Source organism: Mastigoproctus giganteus, chromosome 11 (genome assembly GCF_048544385.1).
Source record: "Mastigoproctus giganteus isolate SK-2022 chromosome 11, ASM4854438v1, whole genome shotgun sequence".
Lineage (NCBI taxonomy): Eukaryota > Metazoa > Arthropoda > Arachnida > Uropygi > Thelyphonidae > Mastigoproctus > Mastigoproctus giganteus.
This window is the reverse complement of record NC_143585.1, coordinates 33885210-33908430: the sequence shown is the minus strand read 5'-3', so window position 1 is coordinate 33908430 and position 23221 is coordinate 33885210. Positions and strand designations below refer to the sequence as shown.

General features: G+C 36.9%; 1 protein-coding gene across 1 annotated transcript in view; it reads right to left on the bottom strand.

The window, feature by feature from the left end:
* Positions 1-18193, bottom strand: part of Idh3b (isocitrate dehydrogenase [NAD] subunit beta, mitochondrial) — a 65053-nt gene extending 46860 nt beyond the window's left edge. Inside the window, exons 1-2 of the mRNA XM_090385303.1 lie at positions 18097-18193; positions 12049-12099 (exon numbers count right to left, since the gene is read on the bottom strand). Of these exons, the coding sequence (XP_090241429.1) occupies positions 12049-12099; positions 18097-18183 (138 nt within the window). The 5' untranslated portion in view covers positions 18184-18193. The remainder of the gene's footprint in view (positions 1-12048; positions 12100-18096) is intronic.
* Positions 18194-23221: the final 5028 nt, after the last annotated feature.

Here is a 23221-nt window from a genome sequence, read left to right as displayed (position 1 = left end):
ACAGTAGTTGACAGTAAAAGCACAGGTTTTAACTTCGGAAGAGAGGACTTTGACAGTTTAAGGCACTATATGGCATCTATGAATTGGGCAGATTGCCGAGGGATGGCAAATACATTTGAATTATGTATTCAAATAAAGCAAAAACTCTATTTTGCTTAATTTGAATGAATTTATTTGAACAAGCAAGGTAAACACTGGTATTTTTACCTTGCTTGTTATCAAATAAATTCAGTTCATTCAAATGTTCATTTGAATGAACATTTTTAAAACTTTATATAAAACTTTATATATCAAATAAATTCAAATAAAACAAAACAAAAAATCACAGAAGCCATGAACACATACATAACTTTAAGAAAATATTGGAGGAGGATGGTGAAATGGATGCCTGCAGAACTGGCTGGTCAAATAGAGCAGAAAAAGATAACATGAGACAGTTATTTATTGTTATTTTGGTTTTTTTAGGAACATTAGCAACTAAGGCCATATTGCTCCGGGGATATGCGGTGGTCATCCCCTGACCTTTCCACATCTTTTTTGTTAGCTTTTGGAACGTAACTCTGTGAAAATTAAAAGCTTTTAATTTCCACAGAGTTTAATTATTCACTGACTATCCTGTACCATAGCATGATGTTGATTGATATCTGCTACTTCGGGAAGTTGGCATTATATGAATTTAATGCTAACAAGCATTCATTCCCTGACCTTTCTGCATCCTCCATATTTGGTGGTCACGTGCTCGAACCCCGGTTTAATCAAGATGCATGTGCTACGCACTTCTGCTCCTGTCCACCTGGCTATGGAGGTGCCTCCATAAGACAGTTACGGAGAGACAAAAAGTACTGAAGCCTATAACAGGTACAAGTTGATCTGTAATAGTACCACAAATAATGCTAGGGAGGCCAAGACTGCATATGAGAAAGCATTGGCTAGGAGAGCAAACAATGGGGACAAGGAATTTTTCATGTATGTGAATACAAAGAAGAAGAAAGCTAATCAGACCCTTGTGCACTGGGTGTGGGAAAGTCTTAAATAACCCAGCTGATGTTGTGGATGAATTAAGTAGTTTTTTGCATCTGTCTTTACTGATGAAAGACCCTTCATGCTAAGAAAAGGCTGTGCGAGTAAGGCTGAGCGATATGAAATTAGTGATGCCATAATTACAGATGATTGTTTATTAGAAAAACTTTTGAGCATAAAGGCAAGTAAAGCTCCTGCAGTTGATGGCATATACCAGTGGTGGCCAACCTTTTACATACCATGCACCAATTTTTTCACATACGAGTTCAGATGCGCCATACAACTCGAGCACCTTTTCTACCTTCTTACGTTCATGGTTGGGGTTGGAAAATAGGGATAGGGGTAGGATCTGCTTCGCTTAGGGGAGGAAAAAGAATAACTCAAACACGCAACTAAATTAAATAATGTACGCCAGTTCAAAAGACAAATGTTTATTGGAGCACCAATCTACAATAGTGAGAGATGATCTCTTGGACGAAAGGGTGACCGCTGTCGTGGAACCCGCTGATGGTGCTACAGCTGCCGGAGAGTCTCGTTTGGTGAAGACAGCTCTGTACCACAGTTGTTGGATGTGATGAGAGAGCGAATTCTGAGCGAGATGGAGCACCAAGAGCGAGATCAGGTTGGAACTTGGAGTCGTCTGTTCTCTCTGCTCGCTAGGAGTCCAGGCATATCCTTAATAACCTTTTTAATAAAAGTATGTTTATGAACATAATTAACATTTTTAAATGATTTAATTATTGTATGTAAAGCAATTTCTGTTACAGCACATAAACATTACTTACCATTAATGAGACTTTTGAGCCTGTTTGGATTTCGCCAGTCTTTCAATGTTTGGTGTTAAATTTGTTACTGAGAGCAGCAGAGAATTCTTCAAATTTGAATCAGTCATTCGTGACCTCGTTTTGCTTTTGATCAATTTCATGGATGAAAATGCTTGTTCACATCTGTATGTCGTTCCGAAACAACATATATAATTTTTTGCAAATTTTCTTAGTTCTGGGAAATGTTCACAGGGTAATGAACGCCAGAAATTAATCATGTCAGAAGCATTTTGATCTGAAAAAAGCTCATCAAATTTCATCTTTAATAATGAATTTGTTTTTAAATCAATAAGTTCCATTTGTATATTACTAGGCATCTCAATTATGTTTTGTTCACTAAGTAAAAATGGGTTTATAAATGAGAGCATGTAGTTTTCTTCTTTAGCCAAATCATGAAAACGACTTTCAAATGACACTTGCAATAACTTGATTTTTTCAAGATATTTGGTCCAATTGCTATCATCCACAGCACATTCATTCTGCTCTTTCAAGTGTGGAAATTGACTTAAATCCTGATTTTCTAACTGAGAGATGAACAGTTTTAATTTCATTTTAAATGAACTGATGCTATTTACTAAGCTAGGAAATAATTTATTCATGTCTTGTAGTTTCGAATTTAGATCATTGAGATGACTAGTAACATCAACTAAAAATGCCACATCAAATAGCCAGTTGTTATCTAATAATAAAGTTCTTTCATCAGGTAGTTCATTTTCCTGTTCTAAAAAATTATAAACAGCATTTTTCAATTTCCAAAATCTACTCAGAACCTGTCCTCCAGAAAGCCAGCGCACCTCACAATGAAGGACAAGTTCACCATATTCCAAATCTAACAACTCACAATATTCTCTGAATTTTTGTCTGTTTAATGCTCTTGCTCTAATTTTATTCACAAATTTCACAACCGGTAACATAACATGCTGCATATTTAAAGTTTTTCCACACAGTGCCTCTTGGTGTATAATACAGTGATATTTTAGTACAGGACGATTTAAAAAATTTTCAAGCAAAGTTGTTGTAGTGCCATTGGCTTTACCTATCATTGACGGCGCTCCGTCAGTACACACACTGATGAGTTTACTAAAATCTAATTTTAGATTTTCTAGGCATGATTTTACTCTTTCAAATATGTCTGATCCTCTTGTTTTACCATGCAATGACTCCAGACTGGCAAGTTCTTCAAAGACATTAAAATTATCATCAATTCCTCTTATAAAAATGCTTAAATGGGCTACACCACATATGTCTGTTGATTCATCCAAAGCTAAAGAAAAGAAAGTACAAGAATGGACAAGTTCTTCCAGTTACTGAGATACATCCTGAGAGAGTTCCTCGACACGTCTCGTAACTGTCTGCCTTGATGTAGCAATTTCGTCTGCTTTCCTTTCAATACCTTTATTACCAAGAGGGTGTGCAAATATTTGGAGACAAGGCTTAACAATTTCTTCTCCGTCAGAAAAAGGGTTTTTTTTTTTTTTTTGTCAATACTAAAGCAATTTCATAGGACGCTTCTATCATCGCCAAGTCTTCACAACTTACTTTAGCAAATATATTTTGTCTTCTTCTGATTTCTTCCTTTTTCTTAGTCACATATTCTTTTCGTAGCTCAGACCCAAGAACGAGCTTCATTTTTCCTTCTATGTTAGTCTGATGCTGTGATTTATAGTGTCTATTAAGATCATGTCTTTTATTATGTGAAAGAGTACTTTCACAAACAATGCAAAACAGTTTTCCTGATGAACTTGCTATAAATAACAACTCATTTTCCCACTGTTCATTAAATTCGCATTTAATATCTTTTGCTCATTTTCTTTTGCACTGTGGTGGATAGAAGGAATTAAAAAAAAAAAAAACAGAAAAGTACAAAACTTTAGAAGTCTAAAGTTTTGTTGAAAAAGAAAAAAACTGTTGAAAAAGAAAAAAAAAGAAAAAAAAAATGTTGAAAAAGAAAAAAAAGAAAAAAAGAAAAAAAAAAATGTTGAAAAAGAAAAAAACAAATCACAAGTATGTACGTCGTATCACACAGAATATCAATTGTAAACTGTCGAAAAATTTCGACGACCTGATGAGCAGGCGCGACCGGGGAGCTTCCCACTACTATTTCTTGAGTTGGCAAAATGCGATTTGGAAATGCGATTGATGGAAATTTCTCGTAGATAAAAATATCTCAAATTTATCATTTCATTGTTTCCTTTTAACTTGAAAGACTTCCGACAAAGGATCTATTTGTATATTCTCAGTCCCCTGAAAAAGTCACGTATTGCATTTATTTTCCCACTTGTGCATAGAGTCAGGCGTCAGAGGCAACGGCCGTATAAAAAAAATTGAATGGACGACTAGGTGCTCGATATATTTTCAAAATTCAGAAATGCATTTTTTTGGAGACTATTTAATTTATTTCTTTTGCTAAATTGAGGGAATTGACACGTTTATGGGCTGTTGTTGTTTGTTTGGTTTTTAGGAGCATTAGCAACTAAGGCCATATTGCTCCGACGTTTATGTGCGTGTAAGTGGAAAGAAGGTGGTGAGTGTCTTAAACCATATGCAGAAGGACCTGAAATGAAAGGAAATAGCACCAAAGAATCGGCAATATGGGCTTTGGGTACTTGAAAAATTTTATGATGAAATGCGCCACTTGTAATCTTCCAAAGCGCCATAGGTTGGCTACCCCTGGCATATACCCTGTAGTTTTGAGGGAGAGTGCACAAGAGGGAGAAAGAGTGTACTGAACCATTGAGGTTAATTATGAGGACATATTTGGACTTGGGAGATTCCTTTAGATTGGAGGTGCCGATGTATTGCTAATACATAAAAGCGGTTTTAAGAGTGTAGTTAGTAACTACAGACTGGTTAGTCCGACTTCGGTGGTAGAAAAATCTAGAGGCAATGATTAAGAGTGAAATCCAGTGACATTTAGATAGATATGGCATTCTGAAGGACATACATCATGGCTTTAATAAGGATAAATCATGTTTAACTAACTTAGTAAGCTACTTTGACACAGTTACTCACGAGCTTGATTTCTTCTTCTTCTTTTGATGCCATTTCCTATTGGAGGTTGGTGATCACCACACTGTACTTCTGTCTTGGGCAAGATGAAAAAGATCCTCAGATGTTTTTCAGCCAAGAAAGTTTCCTCCGCTCTTTCCCCTCTATTATTACTTGGGGCAATTTATATTTCACATTTCTAAGGATGTGTCCCAGGTAGGCAGTTTTCCTTCTCTTCATTAAGCTCAACAATTCATGTTTTCTTCCTGCTCTTTTCAAGACTTCAATGTTGGTGATTCTGCCTAACCAAGATATTTTTAGCATGGATCTGTAGATCCACATTTTGAAGGCCTCTATTTTGTTCACGCTTGATGTTTTCAACATCCAAGATTTAATTCTGTATAATAGTATGGACCACACATAGCACCTAACAAATTTCAGTCTGATTGACAGATCTAGAGCTTTGTGATACAGCATTGTTCTGTATTTTGTAAAGATATTTCTTGCAACCTCTATTCTTGTTTTTATTTCTGCTACCAGATATAGATCAGCATTTAGCCAACTACCAAGGTATTTAAAATGAGTCACTCTATCTACTGGAGCTCCATTCAATAATAGCTGGACTTGGCTTACTGGAGATTTACTCACAGTCATGTATTTAGTCTTATTGACGTTGATTTTTAAACCCATATCATTACATTTGTTGTTACAAAAGCAATTAAAGGTCTTCTATATTTTCTGTGAATATAGCAGTACTCTGTACTGCTTAATCATATCGTATGTTATTTATCGGCGTATCGTATGTTACAGCATCTAACAGCGTATCGTATGTTATTTATCAGCTGACCATTTATTTTAATTCCTTCTTTCCTTTTCCATAATGCAACCCTGCCTCACCCCTCTTTTTATATTGATCTTGTCAGTTCCCTCTCTTCAACATACAGTGGCTGTTTGATTCCAGTAGATTTCTTTGATGAGTCTGATGTCCCATCCATCAAAATCTAGCTTTTTAAATGCTTTTATAAGCTTTACATGTTGTACCTGATCAAAAGCCTTTTCAAAATCTATGAAGCAGATGAATATTGTCTTCTGGTATTCTCTACATTTTTGTAACACGTTTATACCTAGGACAGCTTCTCTTGTGCCTAGTTTGCTTCAGAATCCACAATTGGGTGTAAGAGATTACTGATTCACATTTTTTGTAAATCCTGTTTTGGATTATCCGTAGCAGCAGCTTCAACATGTGGCTCATCAGACTAATAAGACGAAAATCACTGCATTAGGTAATGTTGTTCTTCTTTGGAAGAGGGATGAACAAGGACTTCAACCAACCGTTAGGTAGTGTTCCATTTAGATATATTTTATTGAATATTTTGGTTAGATCTTTCGGATTTTCTTCATCCAGAAGTTTCACTATTTCAATTGGAATTTGATCTGAGCCAACTGCCTTGCCAGTCTTTGCCATTTCCACAGCATATTTTACTTCAGACTGTAGAATTTCAAGGCCTTCCTCCATAGGTATTTCAACATCTAAATCCTGTCTGGCATCATCAAAAAGCATCTTGATGTAAGCTTCCTACACCTTTCTGTCATCACCTCTTAAACTAATTGATTCTTGGCATTCTTTATTGTGTATGGCATTCTTCTGTTTGTATTTCCTGTTAATTCTTTTAGCTTATGTAAATTGAAATTATTATGCCTTTGTTCTAATTCTGCTATCTCTGTTGATTTTTCTAGCATCCACTCTTCTTTTGCTTCCTTAATTTTTCTCTTTATCATTTTTTTTTTTATCTGCTGGTATTTGGCTGGAGCACCATTTTTGAACTTCCTTCTTTCATCCATTAGGTTTAGGATCTCTTCTGTCATCCACTGCTTTTTTGCAGGTTGTTTTTCAACAATAATAATAACACTTAGAATTTCTTTTCCAGTACTGATAACAATCTTACCAAACTCCTTCCATTCATCATTTACATCTTCAGCTCTTACTCTGTTGTTCAATTTTATGTTCAGCTCTTTACTCAGTTTTTCTTTCACAGTTGAGACCTTAAGTTTTTCACGATTTAATCTGCTTGTCTTATTTCCTTTCCTAATGGATCTCAACCTGAAAGGTTGAGATCCATTAGGAAAGGAAATAAGTAAATTAGCATCAGTAGAGGCATATGATGCTTTCTTGCATCATATGCCTCTACTAATGCTAAAGCTAACCTTGTTTTGATAGTAGTGTTAATAAGTTATGATCGGAACCAGCATCCACACCAGGGTAGGTTTTGGCTCCTTTGTGACTATTCCTAAAATGCTTATTTATCAGTATGAAGTCAATCTGATTTCTAACTACAGGTGACCCCCGCTTAACGCTGATCATTCGTTCCGGAAAAACAGAGCGCTAAGTGAATCCGCGCTAAGCGAGCGCCGCTTTCCCATAAGGTAACATATGTATTTGTGAGCTGCGGTCGGTGCCATAGGATATTTCCTAATCAATAATAAACGGTAATGAAAAGATGCACAAATGTCAGTCAAAATATTTAATATTCAAATATTTGCACTTATAAAATATTCTGCATTACATACGTATAATTATGTGGTAACTACTTGCGTATCAAAAGTAAACTTAAAATTCCAATTAAAATAATGAATTTAATTGATTTAATTTAATCATGAAAAATGTGTGGATTTTGAGTTGAACTTTGGCCCTCTTCCAAATAAACTAAAAGGGGTATTAATTTTAAATGGCCCACAGCATTAGCACCCAACAATAAAGTCAACTGATCCTTCGCCGCTTTGAAACTTGGCATGTTTTTTGTTCTTTCAATATGAAACTTCTTTTAGGCATTCGTTTCCACAAAAGTCCCTCTTCATCTATGTTAAAAACTCGTTGAGAAGTATAACACACAATACCCCTATTCAATAATTTTAACAAGTTCTTTTTTGAAAGTTTTGGCTCCTTGATCTGCACTAGTGGCTTCTCCCTGGATTTTAAATCTATTCTACCAGCCCTTACCAGTTTTAAATGGTTCCACATTTTTTTTTTTTTTTAGGCGAGTTTTCTTAAGATCATCATATTGGCTAATCTCTCTCTCTCTCTCTCTCTTTTTTTTTTTTTTTAAATATTTAACTTAACTGAATTCTGCATTGGAATATTATCTTCAATAAAATTAGTCTTTCCATTTCAATCCTAATAGCCGGCCTTGTCCTAGTTGCTTGCAGTGGAACAGCTATCTTTCCCGCTGCTAAAATTAATTCTTTATTTTTTTATAATTGTTCTTACAGTTAAAGTTGCAAGTCCTAAATTATGGCACACACCTGCTTGTCGTTGACCGGAATCGATTCGCTTCAAAACGTCTAATTTAATTTTCAAATTCAGTCTTTTTCTTACATTTATAGTCTTCGTATTGCGCCCAGACGTTGTTGCTTTTTCATTCTTATTGGCCATTATTAGCTCTTCGAAAATATAACTGCGTTGGTTGAATTAATTATGATACAATGTTCAAGTAAACTTTCCGTTATGCACAATGTCTAATACTGTACTGAGTGATGACTAGACTTCGGATAAATGCATATAACGCAAATATTACAAGCAATATATTTGATCATTTTTTAAAATGTTGATCTCGGAACTACGTAACAAGTCACTGTACTGCAATTAAATTAGCGTGAGAGAAAATTTCACTAAGTGTAGGAAAATTCCTCAAGTCGGCGTGGGAAACGTTTTAATGCTGTTTTGCTATTCATTTTCAAGCTATCGACTCCATCAAATGAAACGATTTCGTTAAATATGTCAAAAATGTAATCTGTAAAAGAGCGTTATAGTGATCTGTGACAGCATTATAGTCAGATACGGGTTATAATATAAGAACAGCGTTATAGCGAATCAGCGTAAAGCGAACCGCGTTATAACGGGGGCCTGCTGTATTGTATAGTCCCTGGTTGTCTTGGGGAGGAATAAGAATGGCAGATTCCTGAGTTAGTCCATCTGGTTTCACTTAAACCAAGAATTTCTACTTCACAATGTTTCATTTTCCTAACCACAATTGCCAGTTTCCCAGCTTCATATAAGGTTGTAATGTCCCATGATCCTATTTTTCCTAATGAAAGTTTTTGCCACCCGGGGATTCTTAGCACCCCTGTCCCATATAAGGAATACTGGGGACATCTCTTGTTGTACTAGCCATGGTGATTATTCTTGGGAAGTATAGTGCAGTAGCTTCCCCCCTTGCTTTCTGCTCTGCAGTACTTCAGTTGTTCATTCTGTATTACTTCATTCTGTATCTGTTGGTTCGATTACACCTGAAGTGATCTGAAAATGAGCCAGAATGAAGTACACTTCTCCGCCCACATCACAGTACTGGTAGTTACTGCTGCCCTCTACCAGGTAATTTTATTTTGGAGTTTTCTTCTCCCAGTAGGACTTACGGCAGTCCTAACTTGCCTTGTCATGGTGTCGTTGTAAGGCTTGTGAACTTTTCATTCACGTCCTAATAGCACCATCGCTCTTGATCCACAACTGCTTATTGGATATTCGCAGCTAACCTCCATATCTGGGGCCATTCCACTATCCACCACCTGTGGATGTGCCTGGTGCCCTGAGCTCAGGCCCCAGGGAGCTGGATTTAGGGAATAATTTTGATATAGTTTATTTGGATTTTAGCAAAGCATTTGACTTGGTCCCTCACGAGAGGTTGCTGTATAAGCCTGAACAGGTTGAGATTACTGGTAAGATTCTAAGATGGATTGCTGAGTGGCTGTAGGGCAGACAGCAGAGGGACAGCAGCAGATTAATTTTCTTCAGATTGGTGTAACATTAGAAGTGAGGTCCCTCGAGGATCGGTTCTTGGCCCCCTGTTTCTCATTTTCATAAATGAATCGACGAAGGAATAAAAGTCGTGATGTCAAAATTTGCAGACGATGTAAAGATTGGTAGAGTCATTAACAATCAGACCAAGCAGTGCTCCTTCAGGATAACTTGAACAGACTTCAACGATGGTCAGAAAAGTGACAGCTAAGTTTTAATGCTGCTAAACTAAATGCAAGATCTTACACATGGGGAATAGCAACCCACAGATAAATTATATACTTGGTAGGGTTGAATTAAAAATAGTGGAGGAGGAAAGAGATCTGGGAGTTACAATATGGACAGATATAAAATTTTCTGAACAATGTAAACAGGCAACCAGGAAAGCTCATGGTGTCCTATCAATAATTCATTGAACTTTATCCTGTAGAGATAGGGAGGTCATAATCCCACTGTATAAGGCAATTGTAAGACCAGATTTGGAATAATGTGTTCAAGTATGGAGATCTCATCTGAAAAAAGGCATTAATCCAAAGATCGAGAATTCGAATGGTGAAATCGGCAAAAGGATGACCATACAAAAAAGATTACAAGTACATGGGCTACAGAACTTGGCACCCAGGCAGCTCAGAGGTGACCTTATTGAGGTTTATAAGACCCTGAGAGGGATTAGTAAAACGAATGAAGGTGGAATTCTCACTGCATTTATAACTTGGAGTCAAATTTAAATTACAGGGGATTGAGATTTAGATCAGATTGTAGGCAGCTTTCTTTTTAGGCCAGGAGTCGCTGATTGCTGGAACAAGTTGTCTTCGAAGGTAGTTCAGGCTGACAGTTTGAATAAATTCAAAGGTCAACTGGATAGTCACCTATGTGAGGAGGGAAGCACATAATTTGTATTTTCTTGTCTACTTTTTTTTTTTTTTTGTTGCTAGTGCAGAAAAAGCCTGTGGCTTCCTTGGGTTATATATAGCAAATACTATTAGCATTACTATTGTGATCACTTCAGGACACAGCTTAATTTATAACAATAACAGATAATAATAACTGATGAAACAAGACTCAGCTGTTCAGCATTGTTTATTGGAGCAGAGCAGAAATGTGTACATAAAAAAAAAAAGTGGAAGTGGGCAGAAAGAAAATATTAAAATCAAGCAGTATAAAATACTTTTATCCACTTTTATCCTCTATTTCTTCGAGAAAGTCATCAATAAAAATGAAACTGTCATAATGTTGTTGGAAATCCATACAAACCATTAGGAACAAATAAAGAATATATTAAAATCAAGAATTAGAAGAGGGTTAATGCTCTACTATAAAGAGAGAGACTGGTAGGAGTACTTTCTTTCACAGAATAACAACATTGAAAGCCACATGAAGTGTATAAACAATAGCAGTAACTAGTCGTGCAATTTGTCAGAGTCGAATAACATATTAGGATGTAACATAATCACTTCCACTACACATGCATAAACCGTGATATGGCAAAAAAGGAATAACAAAAACTGAAGTGCTGATTACAATAAATGTTTTTTTCTATGGATACATCTGATTGAGACTACAATACATGAATGATAACATTATCCATGATCACAATAAGTGGCATACACTGTATATGTATATCAGGACAGAAAACAAAATTTGATATATCGAGAAGTACTTAACTTGCTGATATTACTTATTAATTTGACTGATTCAGATACAAGTCTGCAATACGTCTATGATCTTAATGCAATTCGTGTGTAAGCAATTTTCAACATGAGTCTCTTGAATGTGTTCATTTTTACTGTTTCATATACGTGGTGTTATAACACTTAAATTAGTTTAGAAATAGAATTACCAGATTTACCTCTATGATGTCTTGTAGAAAACTTCAGTGCAGATACTCTCCGTAGCTGAATAATTATACAAATATATTACATGTATTCTGCTCCCTCGTAGACAAGACCAGCGATCCAATGCACTCCATAATTGGAGACCCACGGACTCCAAGCCTGACCCCAAAATACATCGAACCACCCCCCAATCTTTGAGCAAGAGAATACAATATGTCTGTATTTTAAAACAATTTAAACGATTTGAAACCAAATAAATACATAGTGAATCCATACTCTTGATACTTTAAAAACTAATATTAAAACATAAAAAAATTAAGAATTCTATAAAACATTAAGAGAATGAAGAATTTTGTACACTTAAAACTTAAAAAAAAAACTTAAAAAAAAAAAAAAAAAAGGATGAAATGGAAAAAAAATCCTTATAACATAAAAAATTTGGTAAGTTTGTCAATTTTTTTTATGGCAACAAGCTTATGTTATATCTGCTTATGACAAGTTTGTTACATCTACATTATGATAAATTATTGTAATAATTTAAAAATAAGGAACAATCATTAATAGTAAAAGAACAATATGAAAGCAATCTTACCCCAACTGCTTGCTGCTTATGAACTGTTGTTGAAACAGTTCTTGAAAACTTCTGCAAATACAGAATGTTTGTTTAATAAAATGTAACTTATTCTTAAATATAAAGAACTACAGCAACAAACAAGAAAAAAAAAAAAAAAAAAATGACAATAACCATCACCAAAAGTTATCAGGATTTAAATTTTTAATATTTTAAAATATAGAGTGATATTTTTAACATCAAACAATTGAACACTTGAGTTACATGTTCAAAATTTATTTTAGCAAATTCAGAAAATCATCATTCTAACAAAAAATACTGTGGTAATCTACATTTCACAGCAGAAAGTTTGCACAGTGAAAGAGTACTGTGAAAACTTTCTAATTTAGATACTAAAGAATAGAGAAAATTCATTGTTTTTCATTCTCAACATATCTCTAAGCATAAAATCTTCATTTTATTTATTTACCTTCATAAAGTATCCTTTAGCTATTGCTTGTTATGGATAAATCAATTTGAGATCAATTTGTTTGGGTAAATATTGGGTACTATTTGAATTGTACCTTATTGTAAAACCTTAATTCAAATTTAAATTGATACTAGTTGAAAAACTGCAATTTGTTCATAATTTGATTACTGTTCTTATTTTTATTATTTACTTTAAAAATATATTCTTGGCTAAATGCTAAGTGTATGAAGGAGATGGTTTATGCATGGGTACTGCACATATGTCATTTCTACTACCCAGGTAGTATGAATGCATCATTTAATTATATCTCATATTGTGAATCAACCTTCACAATGAGTGGCCGAGTTCTGCACTGCTTTGAATAATTAATGCTTCACTGGTGGAGAAGACTAATGATTCTTATTCTCAATAGATAGCATCAAATTCTTATTTGAGATTCTTATTCTCGATAAATAGCATACTCAGATGGGACCATTTCGAAGCTTGTTGGCTCACTCATCGGTGGACAGGGCCCGCTCACCGATAAGTGAGCAGTGCAATACCTCAGCCACTCATTGTTGATTCATAATATGAGATATAATTAAATGATACATTCATACTACACGGTTAGTATAAATGATGTAAGTGCAGTACCAATGCATAAATCATCTCCTTCATTATTTACTTCGTTTATACTTTTAACTGTTTAATTTGTTTAATCGATTTTAAGGATGTAAAACTTTTTGACTCAGAAGCTGAAGCCTGACAATCCAAGCTACAGCCTTTCCCAAAGAGAATCAATCAAAGCAGCAGTTTTGATCCTCAGAAATCTTTCCCTTTCCCCAAAAAAAATCCTGAGGGCACACCTGCAAGGTGATACAAAGAGCTAAATCTAAACAATTTGACTCAGTTCATCAAACAAGGGTGGGCAACTTTTATAAATAGCAGGCCAAATAAAATATCTATGAGGTACATGTCGGCCAAATTTTTTTTAGCTTTCAACGATTTTAGGATTATTAAAATTGTATAATCAAAAAATTGTCATAAACAGTTTTATGCTATTTATACATACATGTATAAATAGCATAAAACTTAAGCTAAGGTATTAAGGGTAAGTTGTTATAATGGATAAAAGGGTGGTTGAGTAGGAGAAGACAGAGGGTGGTAATCAATGGATGCTGCTCTTCGTGGACTAATGTTATTAGTGGAATTCCACAGGGTTCGGTGTTGGGCCCACTGTTGTTTTGTATATTTATCAATGATATTGATGAAGTTATATCAGACTTAGTGTCGACGTTTGCAGATGATACAAAGGTTGGCAAGGTTGTTAATGACAGTGTGCTACTGCAACAGAATCTAGAAAATTTGGGAAGATGGGCTGAGAAGTGCCAACTGTAGTTTAACATTGACAAATGCAAAGTACTGCATATGGGTAGAAGTCACCCCAGAGGAACATAGCAACTGTGTGGGACTACACTTAGGGTGGTAGAAAATGAAAAAGACCTAGGAGTAATTGTGCAGTCAGATATGAAGTTTTCTGGGCAAGCAGACAGGCTGAAGGAGCAGGTCATGGGGTTTTGTCAATAATATATAGGAATTTTGCTACCAGGAAAAAGGAGGTGATTATCCCTTTGTATAAGGAAATTGTCAGGCCATACCTTGAGTACTGCATACAGGTCTGGAGGCCTCATTTTAGGAAGTATGTAGATTTGCTTGAGCATGAACAGAGAAGGGCAACAAGACTGGTGAGTGGAATGAAAGGATCCTCTTACCAAGAGAGGCTTAAGTTCTGCAAACTGCAGCAGCTGAGACTAGTCACCTGCGAGGCGATCTGATTGAGGTATATAAGGCCTTGAATGGGTTGAGCACATTGAATTCTGATGGGATTCTTCCACTTGCTCAAATTACGAACCTAATGGAGCATAAATTCAAATTGAGGAAAGACAGTTGTAGAATAGATGTGCAGAAATGTGCCTTTAGCCAGCGGGTGGTTAATTGCTGGAACAAACTTCCATCTGTCGTTGTGGAAGTTGATAACTTAAATAAATTCAAGGAAGAACTGGACAAACTTTTAAAGGGAATGGTTATGTGAATTTTTTTTTTTTTTTTTTGGCTGATGCTACATAAGTTCATACGCTTGCTTTCTTGCATCACATGTCTCTATAACTATTAAGGGAAATTACGTAGAGTTCTGCGGAACGCAACCCTTACTTAAGTCGGGGAGTGACTGTATACTTAGATTTCAGGAAAGCTTTTGTCACTGTTCCACGTGAAAGGCTACTATACAAGTAGCCTTTCACGTGGAAGCTACTATACTACTGGAGAAGTGTGGCATTAGTGACTAGTTAGTGGCACTATTGATAAAGGGATGGTTGCCTGGCAGAAGACAAGTCGTCGTTATAAATGGGTACCACTCTTCTAGGGCTACTGCTAACAACAGCATCCCTCAAGATTCAGTGTTTGCCCCCCGTCACTGTTTTCTGTATTTATTAACAATACTGATGAAGTAATATCAAACACATTGCTTAAGTTTGCAGATGATACAAAGGTAATTAATGATAGTAATCAAGGTATGTTACTACAATAAGATCCAAAAAATTTAGGCAGATGGGCTGAGAAATAGCAATTGAAGTTTGACATTGACAAATGCTGTCTTGGAATACTGTACATGGGTAACAGTAATCCAAGAATAATATACCAATTGGATGGTATGTACACTCAAGGTGGTGGGGAACAAAAGAACGGATGTGATTGTAGAATCTGACATGAAGTTCTCTGAGTAGTGTGCTGCCAGGACAGCTCATGTGTTTCTGTCAACAATACACAGGAAATTTGGGAGCAGGGCCAAGGATGTGATTATCTTATTCTATAAAACAATGGTTAGGCTGCATCTTGAGTACTCCACATAGGTTTGTTTGTTTGTTATTTGGTTTTTAGGAGCATTAGCAACTAAGGCCATATTGCTCCGGGAATATGCGGTGGTCATTCCCTTGACCTTTCCGCATCCTCCGTATTTGGTGGTGACGGGCTCGAACCCCGGTCTAATCAAGAAGCGTGTGCTACGCAGTGCTGCTCCTTCCCACCTGGCTACGGAGACGCCGAATCCACATAGGTCTGGAAGCTTCATTGGTTAGTCTTTACAATCTGATACCCCTTTCGATTGATCGTTATGAGTAGCAGTGATTGACATGCCTAGCCCACTATGATTATTTTTAGTTATGGTGTTTATCCCCCCCCCGGCCGCTGTTTTAAAATTGGGAACTCATTTTCCGATTTTAAAATAGCGGCAAGGTGGATGGATAAACACCCTAAGACTAACCATAGTGGGCTAGACATGTCAATCATTGCTACTTGCAATGATTATTCAGAAGGGGTACCAGATTATAAAGACTAACCACCTCATTTTAAGGATGTGGAACTATTGGAATGGGTGCAGAAAAGAGCAACATGATTAGTCAAGGACACAAAAGACTTCAGTTCTTCAAATTGAAGTACTTGAAAACTAGGTAACTGCGAGGAGAGTACCAAAGTTTTTAAAGATTTGAATGGATTGAGTAAACTAAATGCTGATAGCATTTTTACTCTTAATCAGACAACCCACACACACACAAGGGGGGGGGGTTAAACTGAAAAAGGATGGTTGCAGGAGCAATGTGACAAAAATTTTTTATCAACCCAGAGTGTAATTCTGGTGTTTGAATGAATTTAAGGATGAATTAACTGTAACAATCCAATAATAAGAAATATCTGCAATGTGAGATGTCTGATGGTACAGAGATTTTAAAGCTCAATATATTTAGGACCAAGGCCCTATACTGTGAAAGAAGCTATAAAACATAATTATACAAGGGCACAGCCTCATTCTGCACATATCATTGAGCAAAATTGTGAATGCCATCATCACGTTGCCTCAGTATTGTACTATACACTTTAAATACAGAACAACTATTTATTTAAACGTATACCACTCCTCATACCATACTCGGGTTTCAAACCTTTATTGTAGTTAATATGTGAAAGATCTTAATTAATACAAAGCTACCGAAGAGCAGAAAATGGAAAGATTGAACCTACCTTCACTCATGCCCTCAATTTAAAAAAAAAAAGATGCTCATATGGCATGTGCAAGATACCCATTTTTGTTTTAATTATAAAAAATAAATTTTTAGCTTTTTTACTGAATTGAAAGTGATCTATTAATTATGATCTGCTAAACTCAATTAAAAATTACTGAATGAAAATAAATGAGACAAACCAATAATAATAAATTTTATCATATTTTGTAGTATTTTCAAGATCACCTATCCCTTGGAGTGGAACACAAATGTGTGGCATCTGGCAGACACATGAACATCTGTATTTATGTCAGTTGTTCATGTTCAGCCACTGAAACCAAAGCTCTATAATAAGATTAGACACCTGTTGCTGGAATCTCAGAGATGGAATGTGGGAATGGGAGTTGCCTAGAAGAAAGATAGACACTTTTGCTCACCTGTTAAGTATCTGTTAATTAAATGCCAAACAAAAATTCAATGTTTCATAATTCAGAGTATATCAAAATGAAAGTGGAAAATACTGTATTAAAAGTTAGAGAATATTTGTGGACAAAAGTAGTGCATGGGAGGATTTCATTTCATTTACAAATTTAAAAAATAACAAAAACTTTTAAAAAAGTAGCATGTCAGATGCCATTCTAGCATCAAAACGCTAGGAGAAAGTTGAAGAAAAGAAAAGGGCACTATATCTTAATTCCATCAACAATAAACCTCATAAATGCAATTAACTCAATCCCACAGCACCTTACTCTAGTTTCAACTTGAGTAAGGTGCTGTGGGTTTCAACTCAAGTTTCTGAGGTCCTATCATTTGGGTAGTAGGCACTGCAATTAAATAACCTAAAGACTCAGTGATGAGAAATATCCACAATAAGTGAGATACATGGTAGTACAGAAGTTTTAAAAGTTCAAAGGATTTACAACAAAAACTATGTGCTAAACTTGGTCTGTGCATCGCAATCAGAAAACTGCTACTAACTGCATTGATCTCATTTCGTGGAGGCCATCCACCTGCCTCAGTATTGCACTGCTCCAATGGAGAAGTATATTGCTATTCACAGTCTATATTTCCCGCCGATGAGAACTCACAAGAGTCAAAACCCAGAAATTACATACATCTTAATTAAATAAATAGCAATACATGTCTAAGTGAGAGCAGTATTAACATTTGAAGTGCATTGTGTAATTCTAGATTTTCAGCATTACTGTATTATACTTTCTTATATAATACAATCTCAATGATTATGGGTTTTTTAACTATTACTATATTAATATGCATTAATTAATAATCCCTAATACCATCAGTGTTAGATGAAAACATTAGTTTTCATAACAAGTTTTAGCATAATGATTAGCGGCACAGTACCAGCAACATGGCTGATTTCTTGTTTACTAAAAAAAGTGAAAAACAAGTAGCTATGGAACACACTGACCAACTACATAAATTTTTATAACGCAGTTGGATAATGTACAGACAGATTTAAATAATTCCGCTTGGAAAGTTATATAAATGAGCATATGCTTGAGGTATATTAATAAATATATACAAGTCATCAAATTTCCCTACCCCTATATTTGTAAACGAATACCGCACAAACGACCTCAGTGCCGCCATGTTTATCGCACTTGCAGCACCACTGAAATAATATACCATTATGTCAATATTGAAAAATTGACAAAGGATTGAATGTAGTTGGTTTACCAATGAAATTGGGCAACAGGATCGTTGCTCAAAATAATTTTACAGGAGGGCTGTGGTTATTGGTTAAACATAGCGCTGCGGCTATGAGGCAATTGCAAATTTCACGTATTCAAAGTTGGACGAAAACTAGTCTTCGGGAGGGAAAAACAAGAATGCACGTGCCATTTTATTGATATATTTTTACTTTAGAATTAGCCATCGCTTGTATCCGGTGGATATAATCAATGCTGTCCCCACATTCGAATCCCGGCAGTGAGCGAGGCTTTTATCGGTTTTTTTTCACAAGAAATCATGCAAAAGTGCAGAAGTTTCTCTTTTTACAAGGTGTCTGCAGGATTATATTTTCATTTAATCCTATTTTTCGGCCAGCATGTATATAATTATTCATCATCATCATCATCTGTCATCGTTCCGCTATTCCACGGGTCGTCGTATGAAGCCTCGCCACCATGCCCTATCCGTGTACTTCTCTCCTTCGTTGATTTCACTCCAATTTCCTCCTCTCGTAGTAACATCACTCTTTATCATGTCCTGCCACCTCATTCTTGGCTCCCCATTAATCTTTTGTCCCTTAAATGCAATTCAAACATTCTTCTTTGCAAGCGCATCGCGTTCATCCTGTTTACCGGTGAACTGTACAATAAAGATCTTATTTATTTATTTACAGGTCTGAACCATTTCATAATCATTACGCCTGGTATACCTTCATCTAGTGGCGTAGCTACCATGTACGCAGGCAAGGAAATTGCCTCCGGGCCCTTTAGGGGCCCGGCGTATTTGGTTGTCTCCTGTTTTTGCAATTTTCATTAATTAAGTAGGGGCCCGCACATGTTCTTTGCCTCCGGGCCCGAAAAAGGGTAGCGACGCTCTTGCCTTCATCAACACTGGGCCCAGCACTGAACTCTGAGGGGCTCCATTGATAACATTATTACACAAAGAGCAGTGTCCATTGATAACAATTCTCTGTCTTCTCCAACCCCATCATCTCTTGATCATTAATAATAACTTGCCCTTAATGCCACATTGCTTCAGCTTGTACAGCTGTCTATTTAGGTTCAACACTATACAAAAGTCTTTCTGAAATCCAAGCATATGATATCAAAATTATTTTTTCCATTCAGTTCATTGTTAGTACATCATGCTATTCAATCAGATTGACCACATAAGACCACCCTTATAAAATCTATGCTGTGACTACAGTATTCATGTAATTGCATTCCTGTCTATATACTACTCCATTACTACTTTAACCAGTAACACTATTATTTTTCCTGGAAGAGAGGTTAGGCTAACAGATCTATAATTACTCATGTCATAATATTTTTTCCCTTTTTTCAATTAATGATATATTCGCACATCTCCAGTCTCTAGGGACCTCTGAATTCAAGGATGAGGTGGCCTTGAAGGGTTAAAGGAATAGAAAACTATGAGGAAGTGAGAGCCAGAGTTAGCTGCGAGGGCACTAAACTCGAAGATAACAATCCAACACTGTGAGGAATATATCCCTACTTCCCCAGATATCCCATTCTTGAGAATTTAGGATTTATTATTATTATTATTATTATTATTATTATTATTAGCCATATGGTACAAGGAAGCCCGAGGCTTATGCTGCACCAGCCAAAAAAAAAAAAAAAAAAATTCCTGAACTGCCCAGAGAGAGAGAGAGAGAGAAATAAAAGGCAATCACCAAGGAAGAGAAGAATGGTGATATCCAGGTCAGGACCCTGGGTGTGCCAAGCCCATACTCACCAAATGTAAGCCCCCCCCCGTGGTGAGAAGTTCCACGGTATGGGTTAAACTAGTAGGGGTTTTAGGGGCATCAGCGACTAAGGCCATATTATAATAATAATAATAATAATATTTCTCCGTGTATACTGTCCGTAAATTGCGTGCGTTCAGTGGTCGATTTTCTGTGTGCTCATCCCAGTTTACAGGAGAAATATCATGTTATCCGTGTCTCGAACCTACTAATTCAGACAATTCGTGAAAAATGCCCGTAACAGTTCTTTACCCAATCGAAGGGTTTTCTCTCATAAGAGAGAAAACTAAATCCTGCCAACAGTCACCAGATCTCACGCTGGAAAAGCAGTAGAGTACAGCTGCTAACACAGGAAGTTGAATCCCACGACAGAAAGAAAGTGAGGCGTCGTCAGCATATCCACCCCAGGCGCAGAGCTCGCCTAGGTCAGCAAGAGGGAGCCAAGGAGCATTGGTTTCTAAATAGGAAAATCAAACAGAGCAGTGGTCTTCAGCGGATTCCACCTGGATGTAAAGACCATCCAGATCAGTACGAGTAGGTCAGAAGAGAAAGAAAGAGCAAACGAGCGATGTCCGACAACACAGTAATCAACGACGATAGCCATTGAATTCGGTCATCACATTCCATGCGTGTAGAAAAATTCATAATCTGCAGTTCCTAGAGGGAAAGAAAGTCAAGATTTGTGCCAAAAAACAGAAATTGTGACACAATTCATATGTCTTCAATCAAGAATAGATAGGGATCAGTCTGCCGAGTCCAGTTTTGTGAGATACTGCAGCACACCTAGGGGCAGATTGAGCACGTGTGGCTTCTAGACTGGAGTTACTGAGTTGTGAAGTTAGAGGTGAGACGTGTCAGAGAACTAGGAGGCTGTAGTAGTTGTCGCCAGGGTAAGCTGCCTTTGTCTTTCAGATCAGGACGCCATTTGAACAGTAATGTGGCAATGCTAGAAAAAAAAAAGGGGGGGGGGGGGTTGTAGGCCTATTTGTAAAGGCAAATGATCCCATCCTCAACCCAGATCATACGTCGAGATTATGTTCTCGACGTAGGATCTGTGGTTGAGAATGTGTTTAATGGGAATGAGTAATCCAGTAATGTTCATATATGTATGCATGTATATATTGTTTCAGCAGCACCCCGAACGTTAGTTCATCTCCATATTTAATAGGTGGTAGATGACTTCCATCAACCGGTGAAATACCACCACTTTGCTTATTGGAGTCTTGAAGTGGTGAAACCCATGTTTAGTCTCTAGAGCAAAGTTTCCGGCACCCCCCTCTCCCCATACTTCTCCTTCAACCCATGCACGGTACTAAGTACTATAGGTTTTGATACCTTTCGTGTTTGGGGTTTCATAAAAAAAAAAAAAAAAAAAAAAATATCATTTTACTGTACAGATACAAAGCCCAGCAAAATGCCTGGCAAGTGAGTTTTGTAAGGGCAAAATGTCTGTCTCCGCGATAGCACAGTGGTATCCCACCGTCCAATCCACATCGGGTAGAAAAGGACGGGTTCGAATCTCGTCGATGGCGCGAGAAACTTTAATAGATTTTTTTTTCCTCCGTGGATGAGTTAGGCGGTCCCAGGGGTGGATAGCACGGTTCCTCCCCCGGCAACTCGGGTTTTTGGCACGAGCTGTTGGAAGGACTACAGAGAAGGCCAACAATATTAGTGAATAGAACAAAGGGTTACTCTAATGAAGAAAGGCTTAAGTTGTGCAAATTACAGTGTCTGGAGACTAGACACCTGTGAGGTAATCTGATTGAGGTGTACAAAGCTTTGAATGGTTTGAGAATGCTCAGTGCTGATGGAATTCTTCCTCTTGCTCACATTAAGAACCTGAGGGGGCACAGTTTCAAATTGAGGAAAGATAGTTGTAGAAAAGATGTGCAGAATAGCCAGCAAGTAGTTGATTGGTGGAACAGGCTTTTATCCTTTGTTGTGGAAGTTGATAGCCTAAATAAATTTAAGGCTGAGCTGGACAGGTACTTGGAACGAACGGAGGGATGAAATAGGAGCGTGTTTTTTTTTTTTTTTTTTTTTGGCTGATGCTGCATAAGCTTGCTTTCTTGCATCATATGCCTCTACTAATCCTAATGCTAATTTTCGTACAGCTAAACAGGCAATAGCTGCTTCTACAGGGATGGGATACACTTAAATGGAAAAGGTGCAACAATATTTGCTGATGGTATCAAAACAGTGTAAGTTGATTCGGAAAACTGCTAGCTTGGAGTGGGGGATACACTGAATAATAGATTAACACTATTTTTTTTTTTTTTTTGGCTGATGCTGCATAAGCTCATACACTTGCTTTCTTGCATCACATGCCACTGCTACTACTAGCCGCTGGCAGAGATTAGCATTAGCATTAGTAGAGGCATATGATGCAAGAAAGCATGCTTAGGCAGCATCAGGCAAAAAAAAAAACCTTCCCCTTTCACCCCTCCATTCGTTCAAAATGCCTATCCAGCTCAGCCTTAAATTTATTTAGACTATCAACTTCCAAAACAAAAGATGGAAGTCTGTTCCACAAATCAACTACAAGCTGACTAAAGACAAATTTCCGCACATCTATTGTACAACTGTCATCCCTGAATTTGAAATTGCGCCCCCTCCGGTTCTTAATCTGAGATTGACGAAGAATCCCATTAGCATTCAGCTTGCTCAACCCATTCAAGCCTCATACACCTCAATCACATCACTTTGCAGGAGCCTACTCTCCAGGCGCTGCAATTTGCAGAAGCTTCTCTTGGTAAGAGTACTCCTTTCTTCCCCTCACCAATCTTCTTGCCCTTATTTGTACTCGTTCTAGCAACTCTACATTCTTCCTAAAATGAGGCCTACAGAACTGTACATAGTACTCTAGGTGTGGCCTGACCATTGTCTTGTATAACGGGATAATCACGTCTCTGTCCCTGCTAGCAAAATTCCTATATATCATTGACAAGACTCCATGACCTGCCCTGGCACCTGTCTACACTGTTCAGCGAACTTCATATTTGAAGGCAAAATTAAAGTGATTCTTCCACTGCTTCTATTAGAATGAGCAGCAGCCTGGAAAAGATGTGCAGGGGATTTCAGAGACTGCTGGGAGTCATTGCAGAACAAGTAAATACATGGGCTGTGTTAGGGTAGCTAAGAATGGGAACAGGTGCATGTATACTTGCGTGTACACAAATGCTAGGAGTTGGGTAATAAATTTGATGAATTTTAGGTGTTGGTCAAAAC